At 44.7% G+C, this 18,809-nt stretch overlaps 1 protein-coding gene across 1 annotated transcript in view; it reads left to right on the top strand.

Moving 5' to 3' along the window:
- LOC117359469 (prolyl 4-hydroxylase subunit alpha-1-like) overlaps window positions 1-18,809 on the top strand; it is a 203,699-nt gene that overhangs the window by 97,933 nt on the left and 86,957 nt on the right. Inside the window, exon 9 of the mRNA XM_033942306.1 lies at window positions 7,178-7,248. Coding sequence (XP_033798197.1) covers window positions 7,178-7,248 — 71 coding nt within the window. The remainder of the gene's footprint in view (window positions 1-7,177; window positions 7,249-18,809) is intronic.

Below are 18,809 nucleotides of genomic sequence, written 5' to 3'. Positions count from 1 at the left end.
AGCTGTTTTGATACCAAATCTAAAAACCTGAGACATTCTTTAAAAAATCGTGCATGCGAAGATTCTCTAAATTTGCATGTGCCCATCGCTGGTGATAGCAATGAGCACATGTGCAGAAAAAACATCTTGCCATTAAAAGAAAAACACAAAACAAAAACATAACAGTGGGAGAGATGCCCAAAACCTCCCCCTGCTCTAAAATCCTGGCCGCAACTCTCCCTGCTGCAGTAGAGAGGCCCACTCTATCCTGCTGCACTAAACTCCCCACCTGCAACCCAACCCGAGTGCTCTCCCACTTAGTAGTGACCCCCTCCCCTGTCACCGCTGCCCCCTCCCCCTTACCTCAACAGATGAGCCGGAGGGATCTGGACACCCTCCTTCCAGCTGCTACTGCATTGTCTAAAATGGGAATTCCCCTCCCCAGTGCAACCTGGGCTCCTCCTATGGGGTTTCCAGGCCAATCAGAGCATTAGGACCCTTCCCGATGCATCAGGGGAGGGGCATGATGCTCTGATTGGCCCAAGTTGACCCGGGGAGGGGCATTTCCATTTTAGACGCAGCCAGGGCCGCCATCAGAAATTTCTGGGCCCCTTACTAAGCAATCCTATTGGGCCCCCCACGCACCCCTTCCCCTCAGACCTCCCCTTCTTCCATGGACCAAATACACACATACTTTTCTCTGTCGCCGCACTCTTTGACCAAAAGATTTGTAAGCCTGCAACCACGTCAAGATAGACTCTTTTAGCAGGGCCCTAACCTAAACTAAACTAAACTAATCTATACCTATCTATTCTAAACTAACATATGTCTAATACTGAACTAATAACAAACTAACAAACATTTGCATAATAAATAACTAATAAATAATAGTGCTAGTAGCTATAATTCACTTTTGAATGTAAAATCTCAGTTAAGGATTTCTTTTGACCTTTGTAGGCCAGAAGTAGATCACAATTGCACAATATTTTTTGTAACAGGTATTAAATGTGTTTTTATAAATACTGTAAGCTTAATAAATATATCAGAAAAAACTACACATCTGAGCGCATATCTAAACATACACATCTGAGCGCATATCTGAACATACACATCTGAGCGCATATCTGAACATACACATCTGTATGATCCCATCCTCCTCAGCTTGCCTATAGCTGCATCATGCATGTTAAAAATGTATGATATGTTGATATGTGCACCTTTCTTCCTTGTGGAGTGACGATGTTCCTAAATGGACTTTATTTGAAAGTATCAAAGTTCCAAAGGTACACTAAAATCATCCACATAAAATAATTCCATCCACATAAAAGTAAATCATCCACATAAGAGCCTTAAAGGACCTAGTCCGCTAGAGATACAGGACCCAACACGGTCTGCGTTTCGACAAAAAGTGAACCGGAAGTGAGACACTGCTTCCATTGCAAATGCAAGCAGTGTCTCGCTTCCGGTTCACCACACAATTGTTTCCCATGTATACACCTTTATAGGACCCCCAGGGACCCCTGAAGAAGACTTTTTGTTGAAATGCGGACCGTGTTGGGTCCTGTATCCCTAGCGGACTAGGTCCTTTAAGGCTCTTATGTGGATGATTTACTTTTATGTGGATGGAATTATTTTATGTGGATGATTTTAGTGTACCTTTGGAACTTTGATACTTTCAAATAAAGTCCATTTAGGAACATCGTCACTCCACAGAGTTTTTTTGGTTTTCTCTGGATTTTCTTCTTTGTGGATATTTTGGGGTCAATTCCTTTCGTTTTTTGCTTGTCACCTTCCTTCCTTCCCATCCATCCTCCTCAGCCTGTCCTTACACATCCACAGCTGCATGTTAATGATGATGTATATGTTATGATGATAAATAAGTGCATATGAGCACATCATTAACATGCAGCTATGGATGAATATATAATGATGTTATGAGTGTGCACCTCTTCCCATCCTCCTCAGCATGTCACATACAGCATGTTACATTACACAGACTTTGTGTAATGTAACATGCTGTATGTGACATGCTAAGGAGGATGGGAAGGAAGAGGTGCACACTCATAACATCATTATATATTCATGAATCAATCTGATAATCATCACCACCAGGCTGTGTGTGTTATGGGATGAAGAAAGGTGCATGGGATGGAGGAAGAAAGGTGCATATTTAAATTGCACGGGGACAGAAATCCCACCCGTCCCCGCCAAAGTCCCACCCGAACCCACAAGTCCCCGTGAGGAATCCCTCCGTCCCCACCCATCCCCGCGAGGAATCCCATCCACGCCCGCCCTGCGAGGAATCCCCTCCGTCCCCGCCCATCCCTATAAACTACAGAAATAGTTATTTCATTTAATTATGCTACTGAATTAAAGGCTCTGGTAGAAACCCATTTAAAAATAAGCAAAAAGACTTTATTAATTTGGAAATATTAATTGGGAAGAATACATACTTTGTAATCGGGTTTCTACCAGAGCCTCTAATGTTTATAAATTTTTATCAACACAATTATTATACTACTTTATCCTGAAGCAAAAAAAAAAATATATAATTTTTTTCCTACCTTTGTTGCCTGGTTTCTGCTTTCCTCATGTTCTCATTTAATTCCTTCCATCCACTGTCTCTCTACTTTCTGCGTCTTCCATTTGCTCTGTTACTGTGCCTCTCCCTTTCTCCCCCCTCCTAAATTGGTCTGGCACCCATCTTCTTCCCTCTGCTCCCCCCATAGTCTGTCATCTCTGTCTTCTTCCCTGCCAGTGTCTTTTCCCCACTCTCTCTTCCCCATGTCCTGTCAGCATCCTTCTCCCCCCTCTGTCTTCCACATTTGCTTTCAGTGTCCTTCTCCCCTCTGTCTTCCCCATGTCCTTTCAGCGTCCTCCCCCCTCTGTCTTCCCCATGTGCTTTCAGCGTCCTTCTCCACCCCTTTGTCTTCCCCATATCCTTTCAGGGTCCTTCTCCCCCCCTCTGTCTTCCCCATGTGCTTTCAGCGTCCATCTCCCCCCCTGTCTTCCCCATGCCCTTTCAGCGTCCTTCTCCACCCCATCTTCCCCATGTCCTGTCAGCATCCTTCTCCCCCCTCTGTCTTCCACATTTGCTTTCAGTGTCCTTCTCCCCCCTGTCTTCCCCATGTCCTTTCAGCGTCCTTCTCCCCTTCTGTCTTCCCAATGTCCTTTCAGCGTCCTTCTCCACCCCCTTTGTCTTCCCCATATCCTTTCAGGGTCCTTCTCCCCCCCTGTCTTCCCCATGCCCTTTCAGCGTCCTTCTCCCCCCCCATCTTCCCATCTCCTTTCAGCGTCCTCCACCCCTTTGTCTTCCCCATGTCCTTTCAGCGTCCTTCTCCCCCCCATCTTCCCCCATGTCCTGTCAGCATCCTTCTCTTCCCTCTGTCTTCCACATTTGCTTTCAGTGTCCTTCTTCCCCCTGTCTTCCCCATGTCCTTTCAGCGTCCTTCTCCCCCTCTGTCTTCCCCATGTCCTTTCAGCGCCCTTCTCCACTCCTTTGTCTTCCCCATATCCTTTCAGCGTCCTTCTCCCCCCTCTGTCTTCCCCATGCCCTTTCAGCGTCCTTCTCCCCATGCCCTTTCAGCGTCCTTCTCCCCCCCATCTTCCCCCATGTCCTGCCAGCATCCTTCTCCTCCCTCTGTCTTCCACATTTGCTTTCAGTGTCCTTCTTCCCCCTGTCTTCCCCATGTCCTTTCAGCGTCCTTCTCCCCCTCTGTCTTCCCCATGTCCTTTCAGCGTCCTTCTCTACCCCTTTGTCTTCCCCATGTGCTTTCAGCGTCCTTCTCTACCCCTTTGTCTTCCCCATGTGCTTTCAGGGTCCTTCTCCCCCCTCTGTCTTCCCCATGTGCTTTCAGGGTCCTTCTCCCCCCTTGTCTTCCCCATGCTCTTTCAGCGTCCTTCTCCCCCCATCTTTCCATGTCCTTTCAGCGTCCTTCTCCACCCCTTTGTCTTCCCCATGTCCTTTCAGGGTCCTTCTCCCCCCTCTGTCTTCCCCATGTGCTTTCAGCGTCCTTCTCCCCCCTCCCGTTTTCCCCATGTCCTTTCAGCGTCCTTCTCCACCCCTTTGTCTTCCCCATGTCCTTTCAGCGTCCTTCTCCCCCCTCCCGTCTTCCCCATGTTCTTTCAGCGTCCTTCTCCACCCCTTTGTCTTCCCCATGTTCTTTCAGCGTCCTTCTCCACCCCTTTGTCTTCCCCATGTTCTTTCAGCGGCCTTCTCCCCCCTCAGTTTTACCCATTTCCCTTAAGCGTCTTTTCTTCTCCACTCCACCTTTCCTCCCTTTCGCCCTCCCTGCCCCTTACCTTTGTGGCGCTTCCCCACCCGACCGACAACAGAACAGGCCCGGTCGGACAAACCTCCCTGCCCTGTAGCCGCAAATCTAAATTACCTTCTTACAGCAGCTGGAGTATTGAAGCTGCTGTAAGAAGGTAATTTAGATTTGCTGCTACAGGGCAGGGAGGTTTGTCAGCCGGGCTTTTGTCGGTCGGTCGGGGGAAGCACCACAAGGCTAAGGGACCTGACCGGCTGTGCACACTCCCCCCCCATGGCTGCACCCGGGCCCCCCCCCCTTCGGTACATGACTGCCTTTTCCCTATCTTCCCTGCCACAAGCAGCCGACCGGAAGTCTTCCCGATGTCAGCGCTGACATCGGAGGAAGGGAGGGCTTTTCTTAAGCCCTCCCTCCGACGTCAGCGCTGACATCGGGAAGACTTCCGGTCAGCTGTGTGCTGTGGCAGGGCAGGTAAGGAGAAGGAGAGGAGACTATGCTTGCGACCCTGGGGGAGCCCGGGCCCCCTTCAGCTTCGGGCCCCTGAATGCAGGACTGGTAGTACTGCCCTGATGGCGGCCCTGGACGCAGCAGCTGGGAGGAGGGTGTCCACATCCTTCCAGCTCATCTGTTGAGGTAAGAGGGAGGGGGATCACTACTAAGTGGGGGAGCAGTTGGGTTGGGTCACAGCGGGTAGGTTAGTGCAGCAGGAGAGAGTGGCATCTCTCCTGCTGCGGGGTAGCAGTCAGGTCGCGGTGAAAGTTTAATTAGTGCCTGCAGGAGAGAGTGGACATCTCTCCTGCTGCAGAGGAGGTCGCGGCTTGGATTTTAGGGAAGGGGTGTTGTGATTCAGCGGAGAGAATAGGCATCTCTCCCGCTGCATCACAACACACAGGGCTTTCTAGCAGTCTCAGACAGTGTCTGGCATCCCTGGACTAGTCACTTTTTTGTCACCAAAAGCTGACGCCACTTTTTGAAAATGGCTCGGCATTTTTTAACAATCCCTCTGGTGGATTGTTTAATTTTGAAGATCATTTGCATGTCAGTGTTGGAGACTGCTAGAAACCTCACTAAAGACAGAGATAATCCCTTTTGATAATCCACCACTAAACTGCGTACAGGCTAAACCGCCAGAAAGCCTCAAAAATTCCACAATACCTGGATGCACTCGAGGAATTTCAACTTTTGAAACAGGGAAGAGTTGCCACTTGGACCTTAAGAAGGTTGAGAGCTAGATCTTGATTGACTCACCACTACCACCTTTGCAAAAACACAGGGATAGAAGATAACTCCACCTGCCAGAGAGAAAATCCACGTTTCGAACACCAACACTCAAGACGCCTGCCATATGTGGACATAGCTACTGTGTAACTGAAGCCAAATAATCTTTGCACTTCAGATGGTACCTGTGAAGGGCCAAGTCATAAGCCAAAAGGGGATCCATCATAATTGTCCATTGCTTCAGGATACTTAGACCTCTCGAGAGTAAAAGTGGGGGATTCTGCTGACACTTGGACCAGGTCATATACCAGGGTTAATAGCTCTGTATTGGCATATATTACTAGATAAGAATAAAGTGGTGTCTTCTGAAGGCCATAGAGGAAAGATGTAGAGTTTTCAGGGCTGGAGCAATGCATTTATTCAACAAAGATTGGGCACTTTTCATTCCGCTGCATTGCCATCAAATTGTAGAGTGGGGTTCCCCATTTTGTACTATTAACTGGAAAGCAGAGGACCCACTCACCCTGATCCAAAGACTGTCTGTTGAGAAAGTGCTCTTAAACATTTTTTTGCTCTTGCTGAGATCACCACTAGGCTGAGTTCTACCCAGCTGCAAAGTTATCTAATCTTTTGTGCTTCTGCAACACTCTTTTTTATTTCTTATATATATATATATATATATTTTTTTTTTTAATTTTAATACAATACACCCCCCCAAAAAAAAAAAAAACAAAAAAACACAACATTGCACAAATACAAGCTGAACAATAGCTAACATTCAAGAAACTCAGCAGATGCAATGTAATTCCCACCCAGAATAATAAAATACAATAACTGTATCGGAATAAATCCTTACAAATCCCAGGGCTCTACTGCCAAAGAAAAATAATGCTCAAAGAAAATAAAAAGAAAATCCCCACAAGGTTTATTGCACAATCAAAGAGAACCTGCATGCCAAGTCAGATAGGGCTTCTAAGCTTTATGAAAAGAAACAAGATTCTCCAACTGGAAGGTTTGTTTTTTTCTCTACCACCATCTGCCGATAGAGGAACATAAACTCTTAGTCTGTATTGATCTAGCACAGGGGCAGGCAATTCTGGTCCTCGAGAGCCGGAGCCAGGTCAGGTTTTCAGGATATCCACAATAAATATACATGAGATAGATTTGCATCTCAAGGCGGCAGTGCATGCAAATCAATATCATACATATTCATTGTGGATATCCTGAAAACCTGACCTGGCTCTGGCTCTCGAGGACCAGAATTGCCTACCTCTGGTCTAGCAGGATGATGAGGAATGCATATTTGTTTTCAAAATTTTCAGGGAAGACAATTGTCTCTGTGTGATTTATTCTATTGAATTAAAGTTTAGAATTAACTGAGATTTCAGTCTCTTCCTCTGATATCAAAATCCATTCTTATTTCGATTGGGATCCCATTTATCTTTGTATTTTTTCCTCCTTTGTATTTTTTCCTCCTCTTTGCTTGATTATATGAATATCCCTCTCAAAACTCTTATACTGCTGTGCTGAGATGCCGTCTGTTTTAAGTGAAATGCAATGGCTTAAAATACCTCTCTTTTAAATTTGTTTGTCATAACATTGTGGGATTAGCTGATATTTAGATCACATTTCTGCCCTTCTTATCTGAAGGACTCTAATTGGTCAGGTGTATGACATTGGTTGACATTTCTGATTGGTTGGCTTCACAGCTGAGGCGAGCCACCATTTCAAACCCCATAACAGGAGTCTTGGAGACAGCACACTACAGAATTAGCAAAAGGTAAGACAGAATGTTGTCTTGTACCCTGATTCCTTATACTGAAGGGTCTTTGCATCCACAGCATCCAAAGAAATTGGAATTTTCTGTTAGCATGTTCTTAATGCTATAATATTATCAAAAAGTGATTTTCTGTTAAAAATAGATAAAACATAAAAAGGCAAATAGATGCAGAAACATCTGCTTATAGCTTGCTTTTATTTTGGTTCTTCTTTTGAAACAGAAGTGTTTGAAGCTCCTATCAGTGCTTTTTTTTTTTTTTTCTATTTGGAATGCAAGTTGAGACATTATTCATTCTTCTATGCTTCCTTAGTCTGTAACTGTTTTAGCCTACACTTTGCACTTTGGTTGGGTATTCCATGCATCCAGGACTCTTTCTGTGAAAAAATATTTCCTAATGATCAAGTATTTATCCCCCATGAATCCTTGTATTATGACCAACTATTGTAGCACTTTCTTTTCGCTGAAAATGATGTACTTGTGCATTAATGTCTTTCAGTTATGTGAATGTTTGTCATTTGTCCTCCATCTCTCTCTCTTGAATATTTAGATCCTTAATAGGGCTTTAGGTGCAACTCCTGCACCATTGCGAGAACTCTTCTGTGGACTGCCTCCAGTTTGTCGCTATCCTTCAGGAGGTATGCTCAACAGAAATGCATAGAGCAGGACAGCTGAGATCTCGCCAGCGACCTATGCTACAGCATAATCTCTTGTTTTATTCCAGTGTATCGCAAATTGTGTGCCGCGGCACACTAGTGTGCCTCCTGAGATTCCAAGTGTGCCGCGGCACACTGAGGAGGAAGAGAAGCGCCAGCCAGCTGACTTGCCTCACCCTGTGAGAGGCACCTCCTGTAGGGTCAGAGGTTCACGTGCCGGTGCTGCATGTCTACTGGCAGCATCTTCCTTCTGCCGTCATGTATCTCCCGGGACTCCTGCCTTCCGTCTTCTCTGCACCCCTGGAACAGCAGTGGCAGCTCAGTGTGCTTTTAACCTGGCTACAAAGCTGCTGCTAGGATTAATTTAGACACGGTTTCCTCAGGTAGCCTCAGGGCCTTTGCTAAGCCAGCCCATTTCAATGATGTAACTTCCTCTTTAGTCGAAGGCGGACTGGCGTAGCAAAGGCCCCCAAGGCTGCCTGAGAAAACCGCGTCTAAATTAATCCTAGCAGCAGCTCTGTAGCCAAGTTAAAAGCACACTGAGCTGCCACTAGAGACGGGAGAAGTACTGCTTGGCAAGGGATAAGGGGTACTGCTGGACAGGGGGAAGGGGGAGGATGAAGGAAGAAGGGTTACTGCTGGACATGGGAAGAGGAAGAGGTGCTGCTGGGCAGGGAAAGGGAAGGGAGAAGAGGTGCTGCTGGACCTGGCAGAAGGGGAGTGAAAGGAAAGATGCTACACACTGGAGGAGAGGGTGAGATAGTGGATGGGAGAGAGCATATTAGCTGTGAGTGGGATTGGGGGGAGGGAAGGAAGGAAGGGAAATTGTTACAGGAGGGAGTGAGAGTGATGAGAGAGGGAGAAATGGACATGGGGTGGAGGAGAGGGAGAAATGGTTCATGGGGAGAGAACATGGGTTGGGGAGAGGGAAGGAAGGATGTCACTCGAGGGAAGAGGCATGGAGAGAGGGAAAGTGTGAAGGAGACAGAAAGAGTTGGACTCATGGAGAGGGCAAGATGGATGGGGAGGACAGAAAGGAGGGAAGGAGAAATGTCACACTTGGGGGGTAGGGGGAGAGGGCAGAGTGAAAAGTTGGGCTCGTGGAGGGAGAGAGAGATGTTGGTTAGAGGAGGGAAGGAGGACCGGAGGAGAAGAAGCTTGCAGGAGGAAGAGAAAGAAATGTTGGTCTGGGAGGGGGGCCCAGAAAGGAGGAAGGGAAGGGAGATAGACTGCAGGGGGCAGAATAGAGGAAGGGAGAGAGAAATGTTACACTGGGGGGTGGGGGGAGATGACTAAAGGAAGGGAGAGATTCCAGACCAGGGAATGGAAGGGAAGGAGGGGAGTCGGATAGCGCCATAGAAATAATAATACTAGTAGTAGTAGTAGTAGAGAAGGATTCCAGATTATGGGAAGGAGAGGAGAGAGATGCCAGACTGGAATGGGGGGAAAGGAAAAAGAGAGATGTTGGACTACTAGGGGGGGGGAGGGAAGAAGAGAGACATAGGAAGGGAAGGTTAGACATGGAAAAGTAGATTTTGAGAAGAAAGCAGAAAAATTGAAAGTTAAGTTAATGCCAAAGATGGATGCAAGGCAGAAAGTGAAAACGGAGAGAAAAACAGTCAATGGATAAGAAGGCACAGAAAAATGATGTCACCAGACAACAAAGGTAGGGAAAATGATTTTATTTTCAATATAATGATTGAAATGTATCAGTTTTGAGAATTTATATCTGCTGTGTATATTATGTGTATATGAAAAATGAATGGAAAAAATTGCATTACAATTAGTAAAGGGGGGTGGCATCTGGGGAAAAGCTTGGGTGGGTCAAGGATGGAATTGGGTTGTGTGTGCTCGGTTGATATTTGTTAGACTTCCTGTGGGCACGCCCTACTGGCATTTCAGGGCCTGACTGGAGGGCCTCTGCGCATACATGGATGTCAGCGTGATGATGTCATGCATGCGCGTGATGTCATCATGGCAATATCCACACACTTCAGGGTACCTCGAGCCGTGGCCACTACCTTTTGTGTTCCTCAATTTGAGAAAATTTGAGAGATACTGTTTTATTCCTTCCATTCCAAAAGGGGGTTGAGAATGTCTTATCTTTCAATCGTCTTGTCTAGAGCCAAAGTAATTCTCAATTTAATGGAATGGGATCAAATTTGGTATGTGGGGAAAATTGGTAAAGGGACAATTTGAAAGTACTCCTCTTCCTATCCTTCTAAAATGTATTTCTGTGGAAGAAGACTACAAAACCAGACCAGCTCTCTATTCTCTAGACACCTATAGGGTATTTGGGCTGACTAGACCCCTTGTGCTAAGTGTATATTCAGGTATTACATACAGAATGATACATCAGTAAGTGGGAACTTGTATAGAAGATTTTATCCAAGTTCACCAGGGTTCAACACTGTCAAAGGCACCAACGTGCTTGGCAGACATTACCCACTCACATCATTTTAAACCATTCTGTGAGCTAATCTAAAAATCTATAATTTGTGATACAGAAAAAAAATTTTAACTACTTTTTTCTTCTTTTTCTTTTTGAACTATATTTAATGCAAAAACTGTCAATAGCCCCAAACCCTGGTGTCTATATAATGTGGAGAATTAAATGTAAATAGAATTCAAATAAATAATTCAACAATTCAATAACGCTTCTAAATGACTTTCATGAGAAGCTTCTGAGATATATAAAGCCTGATGAATTTAAACCATTCATAAAATGGCTAAAAAACAGGAACTTATCTGCAAACCGCTGTTTTAATTTTTCTTTTTTCATAAGGGGTGCCAGCTGATTGCCCAACAGAGCCCCGTTTTGTGTCCTTCATCAGGGGCACTCTCAGGGGCATCTCCCAAAGCAGTACGGATCAAAAGCTGATTCTCCGCCTTAAGGTTCTGTTCTTGGGCCTGTTCTTTTTAACATTTTTGTAAAAGATATTGCTAAAGGGTTGTCGGGTAAAGATTTGCCTCTTTGCAGATGATACAAAAATCTGCAGTAGAGTAGACATGAAGGATGGTGTGACTAACATGAAGAAAGATCTGGCGAAGCTTGAATAATGGTCTGAAATTTGGCAACTAAAATTTATTCTAAGAAATGCAAGGTCATGCATTTGGGCTGCAAAATCCCGAGGGAATGGTACAGATTAGGGAGTGAAGAGCTTATGTGCACAACAGAAGAGCGGGACTTGGGTGTGATTGCATGTGATGATCTTAAGGTGGCCAAACAGGCTGAAAAGTTGAGGGTGAAAGCTAGAAGGATGCTAGGTTGCATAGGGAGAGGTATGGCTAGTAGGAAAAAGGAGATATTGATGCCCCTATATAAGACTTTGGTGAGACCTCATTTAGAATATTGTGTAGAATTCTGGAGGCCGCACCTTCAAAAAGATATAAGACGGATGGAGTCAGTCAAGAGGAAGGCTACTAAAATGGTATGTGGTCTTCATCATAAGGCATATGGGGACAGACTTAAAGATCTCAATCCGTATACTTTGGAGGAAAGGTGAGAGAGGGGAGATTTGAGAGAGACGTTTAAATACCTACTTAATGTAAATGCGCATGAGTTGAGTCTCTTTAATTTGAAAGGAAACTGCAATGAGAGGACAAAGGATGAAGTTAAGAGGCTATAGGTGGTAGATGCATGGAACAGTCTCCTAGAAGAGGTGGTGGAGACAGAGACTGTGTCTGAATTCAAAAGGGCCTGGGATAAGCATGTGAGATCTCTTGGAGGGAGATAGAGATAATGGTGACTGCGGATGGGCAGACTAGATGGGCCATTTGGCCTTTATCTGCCATCATGTTTCTACCACTCCACAATCTGTTCTGTCCTTACCCAGCTACCCTCCTCTCTCCCCCACCCCCACATAAAACTCATGCTGATACACAGACAAAATACACACCTACATATATACCGTATATACTTGAATATAAAATGATATTTTTTTTGGCCAAAAATGCATCAAAAAATTAAGGTTTATATTCAGGCCTAACCTCCCTCTACATGGCATCATCCTTCCTCAGGGAGTTCCGCCACCCCACTCCACTCCCCTCATAACCAGAAATACTCACTTTCTCATTCCCTCCTCCCCTATTTTCCTGTACAGTCAAAGCCACTCCCTAAATCTGCCTTACAGCCCTGATGCTCCAAAGAGGATCGTTCCTACCCCTGTTTGGCACTGGCCAACTAGGGCTGTAAGGTCTGCTGTTTAGTGATCTGTAACCTGTCATTGAAATCATCAGTAGTACTGAAGATTGGAGGATGGCTAGCGTAATGCAGATTTTTAAAGAGAGCTCTTGTACAATAACCTCTGGAAGCTTCACCATAGGGTTATTTATCTCTTTCAGCCTTGAGCTGCAGGGACTCATCAAATCTAGCCCTCCCTCTGGTGTCATATCCCTGGAATCCCAGTCTAGTTCCTGCAGCCTTGCTGCAGGGGTCTTGTTTCAAGTTTATTAAAAAAAAATTTTAAACCGCTTAATCAGGTTTCTAAGTGGTGTACAATATAAAATTAACATAAAAACAGGTCAAAATTAGGGATACTAAACAATACCAAACTAATTTAGTGAAACACATGATAAGACAAGGACTAACTTCAAATAATAGGAAAAAAGGGAAGAACTACAATCATGATTTATTTTCAGTTTCTAGTCACTTCAATTTGTTCTTGGACACAAGTCTTTCCCTAGTGTTGTGGATTTACTCTGTGGGGACAGCCTTCGGCGGGAGATCGCAGACTTTTACTTTAATATTGTCTGCTTCTGGGGGGCATATCTGTTAGCAAAACTACAGTAAACCCCCTGGACAGCCTACAGGTCAGATCGGGTCTCCAGGATCGAGAGCCATCTTACCCCGGTTTCATCCGTTAAGGGTAGGGCGCAGGCTGCTCGATTCCGTGGAGGTGTGCTGGGATTGGAACCAGACCGCGTGTCTTCCCTTAATTTTCTGAGGGGACCTTGTAGTCGCTGTCTGAGGTGACAAGGAAGGTGAGGCACTCAGAAGACCTGAAATCCAGTTTTCTCAGCTCCTGTGGTACTGATCTCCTTGCTTGCTATGTGTTTAGCTGGCTTGCTATTGATTTCTATTGCAGCACATGTCTCTATGGTGTCTGTGTGCCCACGAGTTTGGAGTTTTGGGTGTTTTCCTTGCATGCACTAGTCCTCCCATCCCCCACCTGTAAAATCGTAAAATTGCCGTTTTCCTGTGATTTTCCCTTAGGGACTATCTTGGATTTTCATTAAAGTTTTAAAAGTGTATTTTTTTAACCTTAGGAGCTTTGTTTTTGCTCCAGACTTCACATATGGCCTCCTCAGGACAGGATGGCACGGATTCATGCCATAATTGCGACGGATGGCTGCCAGATTTGCAGCTGTGTATCATGTGCACTGTGGCCCGTGAAAGGGGTGAAGCATGCACAGATTCCATACTACTCTCCTCCAGAGAGGCTCTACCTTCCTCCAGTTCCACCGGAGACGTGATTGCTGCGTCCGGGGCACCTAAATTGGGCGCGGATGGTGCTTCCACGAAATGTAAGCGCAGTTCCAGGGAAAAGTCATGTCTGCTAAGCATTCCAAATCTGAGTCCCGCAGAGTGACGCTTGCTGCTGGTGACTATTTTCCAATGGAATTTGTAGATATGATGTATCAGGCTTTTATGTGATAAAATTACCTGTTACTTTCACTCAGAATCCAGTGCAGCAGTTGGAGTCTGCCCCTCCTCTGAATTCCAGCATGTCGCTATGTTCTGTTGCTGGGGCACCAGAAAGCAGACGGGCTATTCCCGCCATTGCTTCTGTTCTGTGCCTTTGCTGTCACATGTTTCTTCGGCAGAGTCTGCAGATGTGGCTAACTTAGCGGATCTTGGTGATCCCCAGAGCAGCGGGTCCAAGATCTTGGGGATGACCTGGCAGAGCACAGGCTCTTTAAGATTAGCTGCCTGCCCTATAGAGTCCCTAAGGACACTGAACCTTGATTCAAACTGTGCAGTTCAGGCAGAATGTTCAGTCATGAGTAATAAGCCTCTACTATCCGCCTCCTTTCCAGACAATCCCTCGGACCACCCTCCAATGTCAGTTTTGGCATAGGCAGTTAGAGGTGTTCAGTGGCACTATTCAATTAAGTGCCGCTGAATATCCCCAAATAGCTATGCACAAGCAATTTAAAAGGCCAGGAGCCTCTCCTGGCTATTTAAATCAAGTTTATTAAAAATTTATTACCCCATGCCTTGGAAATACCTTCAGGGCGGCTTACATTCTAAAATCATATCTAATCTAATCTAATCCTTAGGTTTGTATACCGCATCATCTCCACGTTTGTAGAGCTCGACGCGGTTTACGGTAGGAGAAATAGGAAGGAACTACAACAGAGGGTTAGAGGTAGAAGTGTGAAAAAAATTTAGAGGACTTGGGATGCCAAGATATAAGAGTTTCCTTGATTCCATATATGTTGAACAGCTTTAATAAATGCAAGAAGGTCAAAAGGGAGGAACTACAAAATCTTTAAAGGAAAGGGGGGGGGATGTACATGAGGAATATTTTATGTTTTGCTTAACTCCCAACAGCACTGCATACATAATCAATGTTTAGTATGTGTCATTGAAAAGGAAAGTTTTCAAATAGGCTTTGAACTTATCAAGTTAATTGGCGAAGCATTAATGGTAGCGAGTTCCATAGCTTTGGGCCATTTAACAGAGAAAATTGCATCTCATACGTGCTCATGCACTATTTTCCTATATGATGGGACTGTTAAGAATTGTTATTTGTAGATCTTAATTGTCTAGCAGATACATATCAAGCGTACAAGATAGGGTGGCTTTTCAGTAGTCAGAACTTTAAAGGTTATGAACTGTGTTTTATATATAATACGATGTTTAACCGGAAGCCAATGAGCTTCTTTCATAAATGGGGTGATATGATCGAATCTAATAGCCGTATTCTGTATGATCTGTAATCTGTGAATATCCTGTCGTAAGCCGGCATAAAGTGAATTACAGTAGTCTAATTGTTGAATGACTAATGAATGAACCAGTATGTTTAATGCCTCTGGAGACAGCAAAGAATGGTTGATCTAATCAGACGCAATTTATAAAATGAATATCGACTTCATAATAATGCATTTAAGTAACTCAAAGTGCACTAGAGACAAGCATCTTGCACTGAAAGTGCACAATAGGAGTTTAGAAAGGAGTATACAGTAGTTAGTCATAGAAAGAGCAGTTTCTTCATAGAAAGGATACTGGATGCATGGAACAATATCCAGCTTAAGGTGGGGAGGGGTATTACGGCTAAAATCAGAAACACTGAACTTTTAATATTAGTGTAAATATAGAAATACACAGACAGGAAGGGCCTTTTTATCTTCTGTCATTATCCTTTTTATAAATCTATACCTGCTGCTGGTATTCAGTATTGCTTACTAAGGCTTCCCTGTACAGAGAGGAACCTGAATTTTGGAATTAAAACAGTGGTTCCAAAACTATAGGTGGCTGTCCTGAATGGGATCACAAATGCATGAGAGTTAAAAAGAAATATGGTTGCTCTTCCTGCATGGACCTCTACTGTCCCCCTTTTTGGCCTGCAACTGACAGTAGTAATCTGAATAGGACCTGTTAATCAGTGCATTCTGGGGTCTTGGCCAGATGTTTCTTGTTAGACTGAAAACACTGATTATAGGCTTAAGACTTGTGGCCATGCACTAATTGCGCTTTCCACTAACTCTCCTATTGCTGTCACCGTTACCCTGCTTGGAGTGAGTACGGAGGAAGGAGATATGGGAAAGGACTGCAATAGGAGGAATAAAAGTGAACTAAGTGATATGGTATTCTGGACATATAATTATTTCTCCTTCAAGTTATAATTCAAAGACGTAACAGCCTAAGTAAGAAATTGAATGATGAAAACCAGATCTTTAATTTTAAAAAATGTATCTTCATCCAAGTTTGGCCCTGGTCTTAGTGACATTTCTACAAGGGATGTAAAGCCCTTAGACCAGTGCTTCCTAAATCTGGTCCTGGAGGCACCCAATAAGGTATGACTATTACAGATATAGCACAGTTATTTACTGTAACAGGTGTTATCCAGGGACAGCAGGCAGATATTCTCACTGATGGGTGACGTCACCGATGGAGCCCGGTACGGACCACTTTAAAAGTGCATCGCCACTTTTAAGTCTTTAGAAAGTTCACGATAGCTCGCACCGTACATGTGCGAGTGCTTTCCCGCCCAATGTAGGCACGCAGTCCATCAGCTAAGATAAGCCAGCTAAGAAGCCAACCTGGGGAGTTTGTGAGAATATCTTCCTGTTGTCCCTGGATAATACCTGTTACGATAAGTAACTGTGCTTTATCCCAGTACAAGCAGGCAGTATATTTTCACTGATGGTGACCTCAAAGCTAACAAGAATGGGATGGTGGGAGTGTTGGCCTTTAGGAGAATAAATTTTATAATACAGATTGGCCGAAGTGCCCATCCCGTCTGGAGAAGGACTCCAGACAATAGTGAGAACTGAATGTATGAACTGAGGACCAGGTGGCAGCTTACAGATTTCCTCAATGGGAGTAGATCTAAGGAAAGCAACTGAAGCTGCCATAGCTCTGATTTTGTGGCCTGTGACACAACTCTCCAGTGCAAGTCCAGTCTGAGCATAACAGAATAAGATACAGGTAGCCAGCCAGTTGGAAATTGTTCTCTTGGAAACAGGATACCCCAACTTGGATCAAATGAGATGAACAGTTGGGGAGATGTTCTATGAGGCTTTGTCCTGTCGATGTAATAGGCCAAAACACGTTTACAGTCCAGAATGTGTAAAGCGTTTTCTCCAGCATGAAAATGAGGCTTAGGAAAAATCACTGGCAGAACAATCGACTGATTGAGATGAAACTCTGACTACATTCGGTAGAAACTTAGGATGTGTGCGTAGAACCGCTTTTTCATGGTGAAAAACTGTGAAGCGTGTAGAACCACTTTATCATGGTGAAAAATTGTGAAGAGTATATCTGCCACCAACGCATGTAACTCACTGACTCTCCTTGCAGAGGTGAGAGCAATGAGGAAGACAACTTTCCAGGTAAGAAACTTGAGATGAGCTGTGGCCATTAGTTCAAATGATGGCTTCATCAAACTGGAAAGAACCACATTAAGATCCCAGATGACAGGTGGAGGCTTGAGAGGTGGTTTAATATTGAAAAGTCCTTTCATAAATCTGGAGACCAGAAGATGAGCAGTGAGAGGCTTTCCCTCAACTGGTACGTGAAAAGCTGTAATAGCGCTCAGATGGACTCTGACAGATGTAGATTTGAGTCTAGAGTCAGACAGATGAAGTAGATAATCCAACACCAAATCTACTGATAATGAAGTTGGATCGTGATGATTAAGAAGACACCAGAAAGAAAACCTAGTCAACTTTTGTTAATAACATTGCTGGGTGGCTGTTTTCCTGGAGGCATCAAGAATATGTCAAACAGGCTGAGAGAGATGTAAGTCAGATGGATTAAACCCGAGAGAAATCAGGCTTTCAGGTGCAATGATTGCAGGTTCGGATATAGAAGTGATTCCTGTCGTTGAGTGAGCAGAGTAGGAAAAACTGGAAGAGTTATTGAGTCCCTGGAGCTGAGTTGACATAGAAGGGAGAACCAATGATGCCTGGGCCACCGAGAAGCAATGAGAATCATGGTGGCTGCCTCTCATTTGAGTTTGAACAGAGTCCTCAACATGAGAGGAATTAGAGGGAATGCATAGAGAAACAGACCTGTTCTATCCAGGAGAAAGGCATTGGCTTCCAGAAGAAAAGGAGAGTAAAGTCTGGAGCAAAACTGGGGCAACTGGTGATTGTGAGAAGCCGCAAACAAGTCCACTTGTGGAGTGCCCCATTGAGCAGCCTTTAAGAACAGGTTGCGAGCTGTCTCCCAAGTCCAAATTTTCTGAGCTTCCTGACACAACAGGAGAGAGCCTGTGCTTCCTTGCTTGTTTATGTAGTACATTGCTACTTGATTGTGCGAAGGAGGAGGACTTGAGGGCAGAGGAGATGATGGAAGACCTTGAGGGCATAATACATCACTCTGAGCTCCAGGAAATTGATGTGAAATTTCTGCTCCCTGGCAGTCTGGAGACCTTGGGTCTCAAGATCATACATATGTGCCCCCCAAGCATAAGGAGATGCATCCGTCGTGATGACCTTGTTGATGAGGGGGGTAAGTGAAAAAGGAAACCTCTGGTGAGATTGGAGGAGGTCATCCACCATTGAAGCGACTGAAAAAGAGATGATGTGACATATATGTTGTGAGAGACGATCCGTCGCTTGAGACCACTGAGACGCAAGAGTCCACTGAGGAGTGTGAAGGTGTAGTCGTGCCAGTGGTGTCACATGCACAGTGGAAGCCATGTTAAAGACCTATCAGTGAAGTGAGTGTCGATTCGTTTGCACAATCGAAGATGGGACAGATGGGCCTCGTCAGAGAGGTGCTGTAAGAGGTAAGACTTAATTTCCCGCAATTGTTTCGCATGCGAGGTGAGCTTAGCATCTCGTTGTTTGTGCTTGCGAATAGTGTAGGCAATGATACAACCCCAGAGGTAGGCTTTTCGCGGCCTCCCAGAACACCGTATCAGAGACATCCCCCCCTTCATTGGTCTGCTTATACGTGATCCATGCCTCAGTGAGATAAGTGTGGAAAGCTTCATCTAAATACAAGGAAGGGTTAAAATGCCAGATGCAGTTAGTGGTGGATTGGTTTGGCAAACGCCTGTATCAAAATGCTATGTTAGCCAACCGTTCTGGCAACTACAATTTTCATTTTTCTTTTTACCTCAAGCACTTGGTTAAACAGATTTCATTCTTCCAGAAATACATTCCAGAGCGCAAACTTCCCACTTTTCAACACCATATTCTGATCTGTTTCAGCTGAGGAAGTATATGGTA

The sequence above is a fragment of the Geotrypetes seraphini genome, chromosome 4, assembly GCF_902459505.1.
Source record: "Geotrypetes seraphini chromosome 4, aGeoSer1.1, whole genome shotgun sequence".
In the NCBI taxonomy this organism is placed as follows: domain Eukaryota; kingdom Metazoa; phylum Chordata; class Amphibia; order Gymnophiona; family Dermophiidae; genus Geotrypetes; species Geotrypetes seraphini.
The sequence above is the reverse complement of the archived record's forward strand: the minus strand, read 5'-3'. Positions and strand labels throughout refer to the sequence as shown.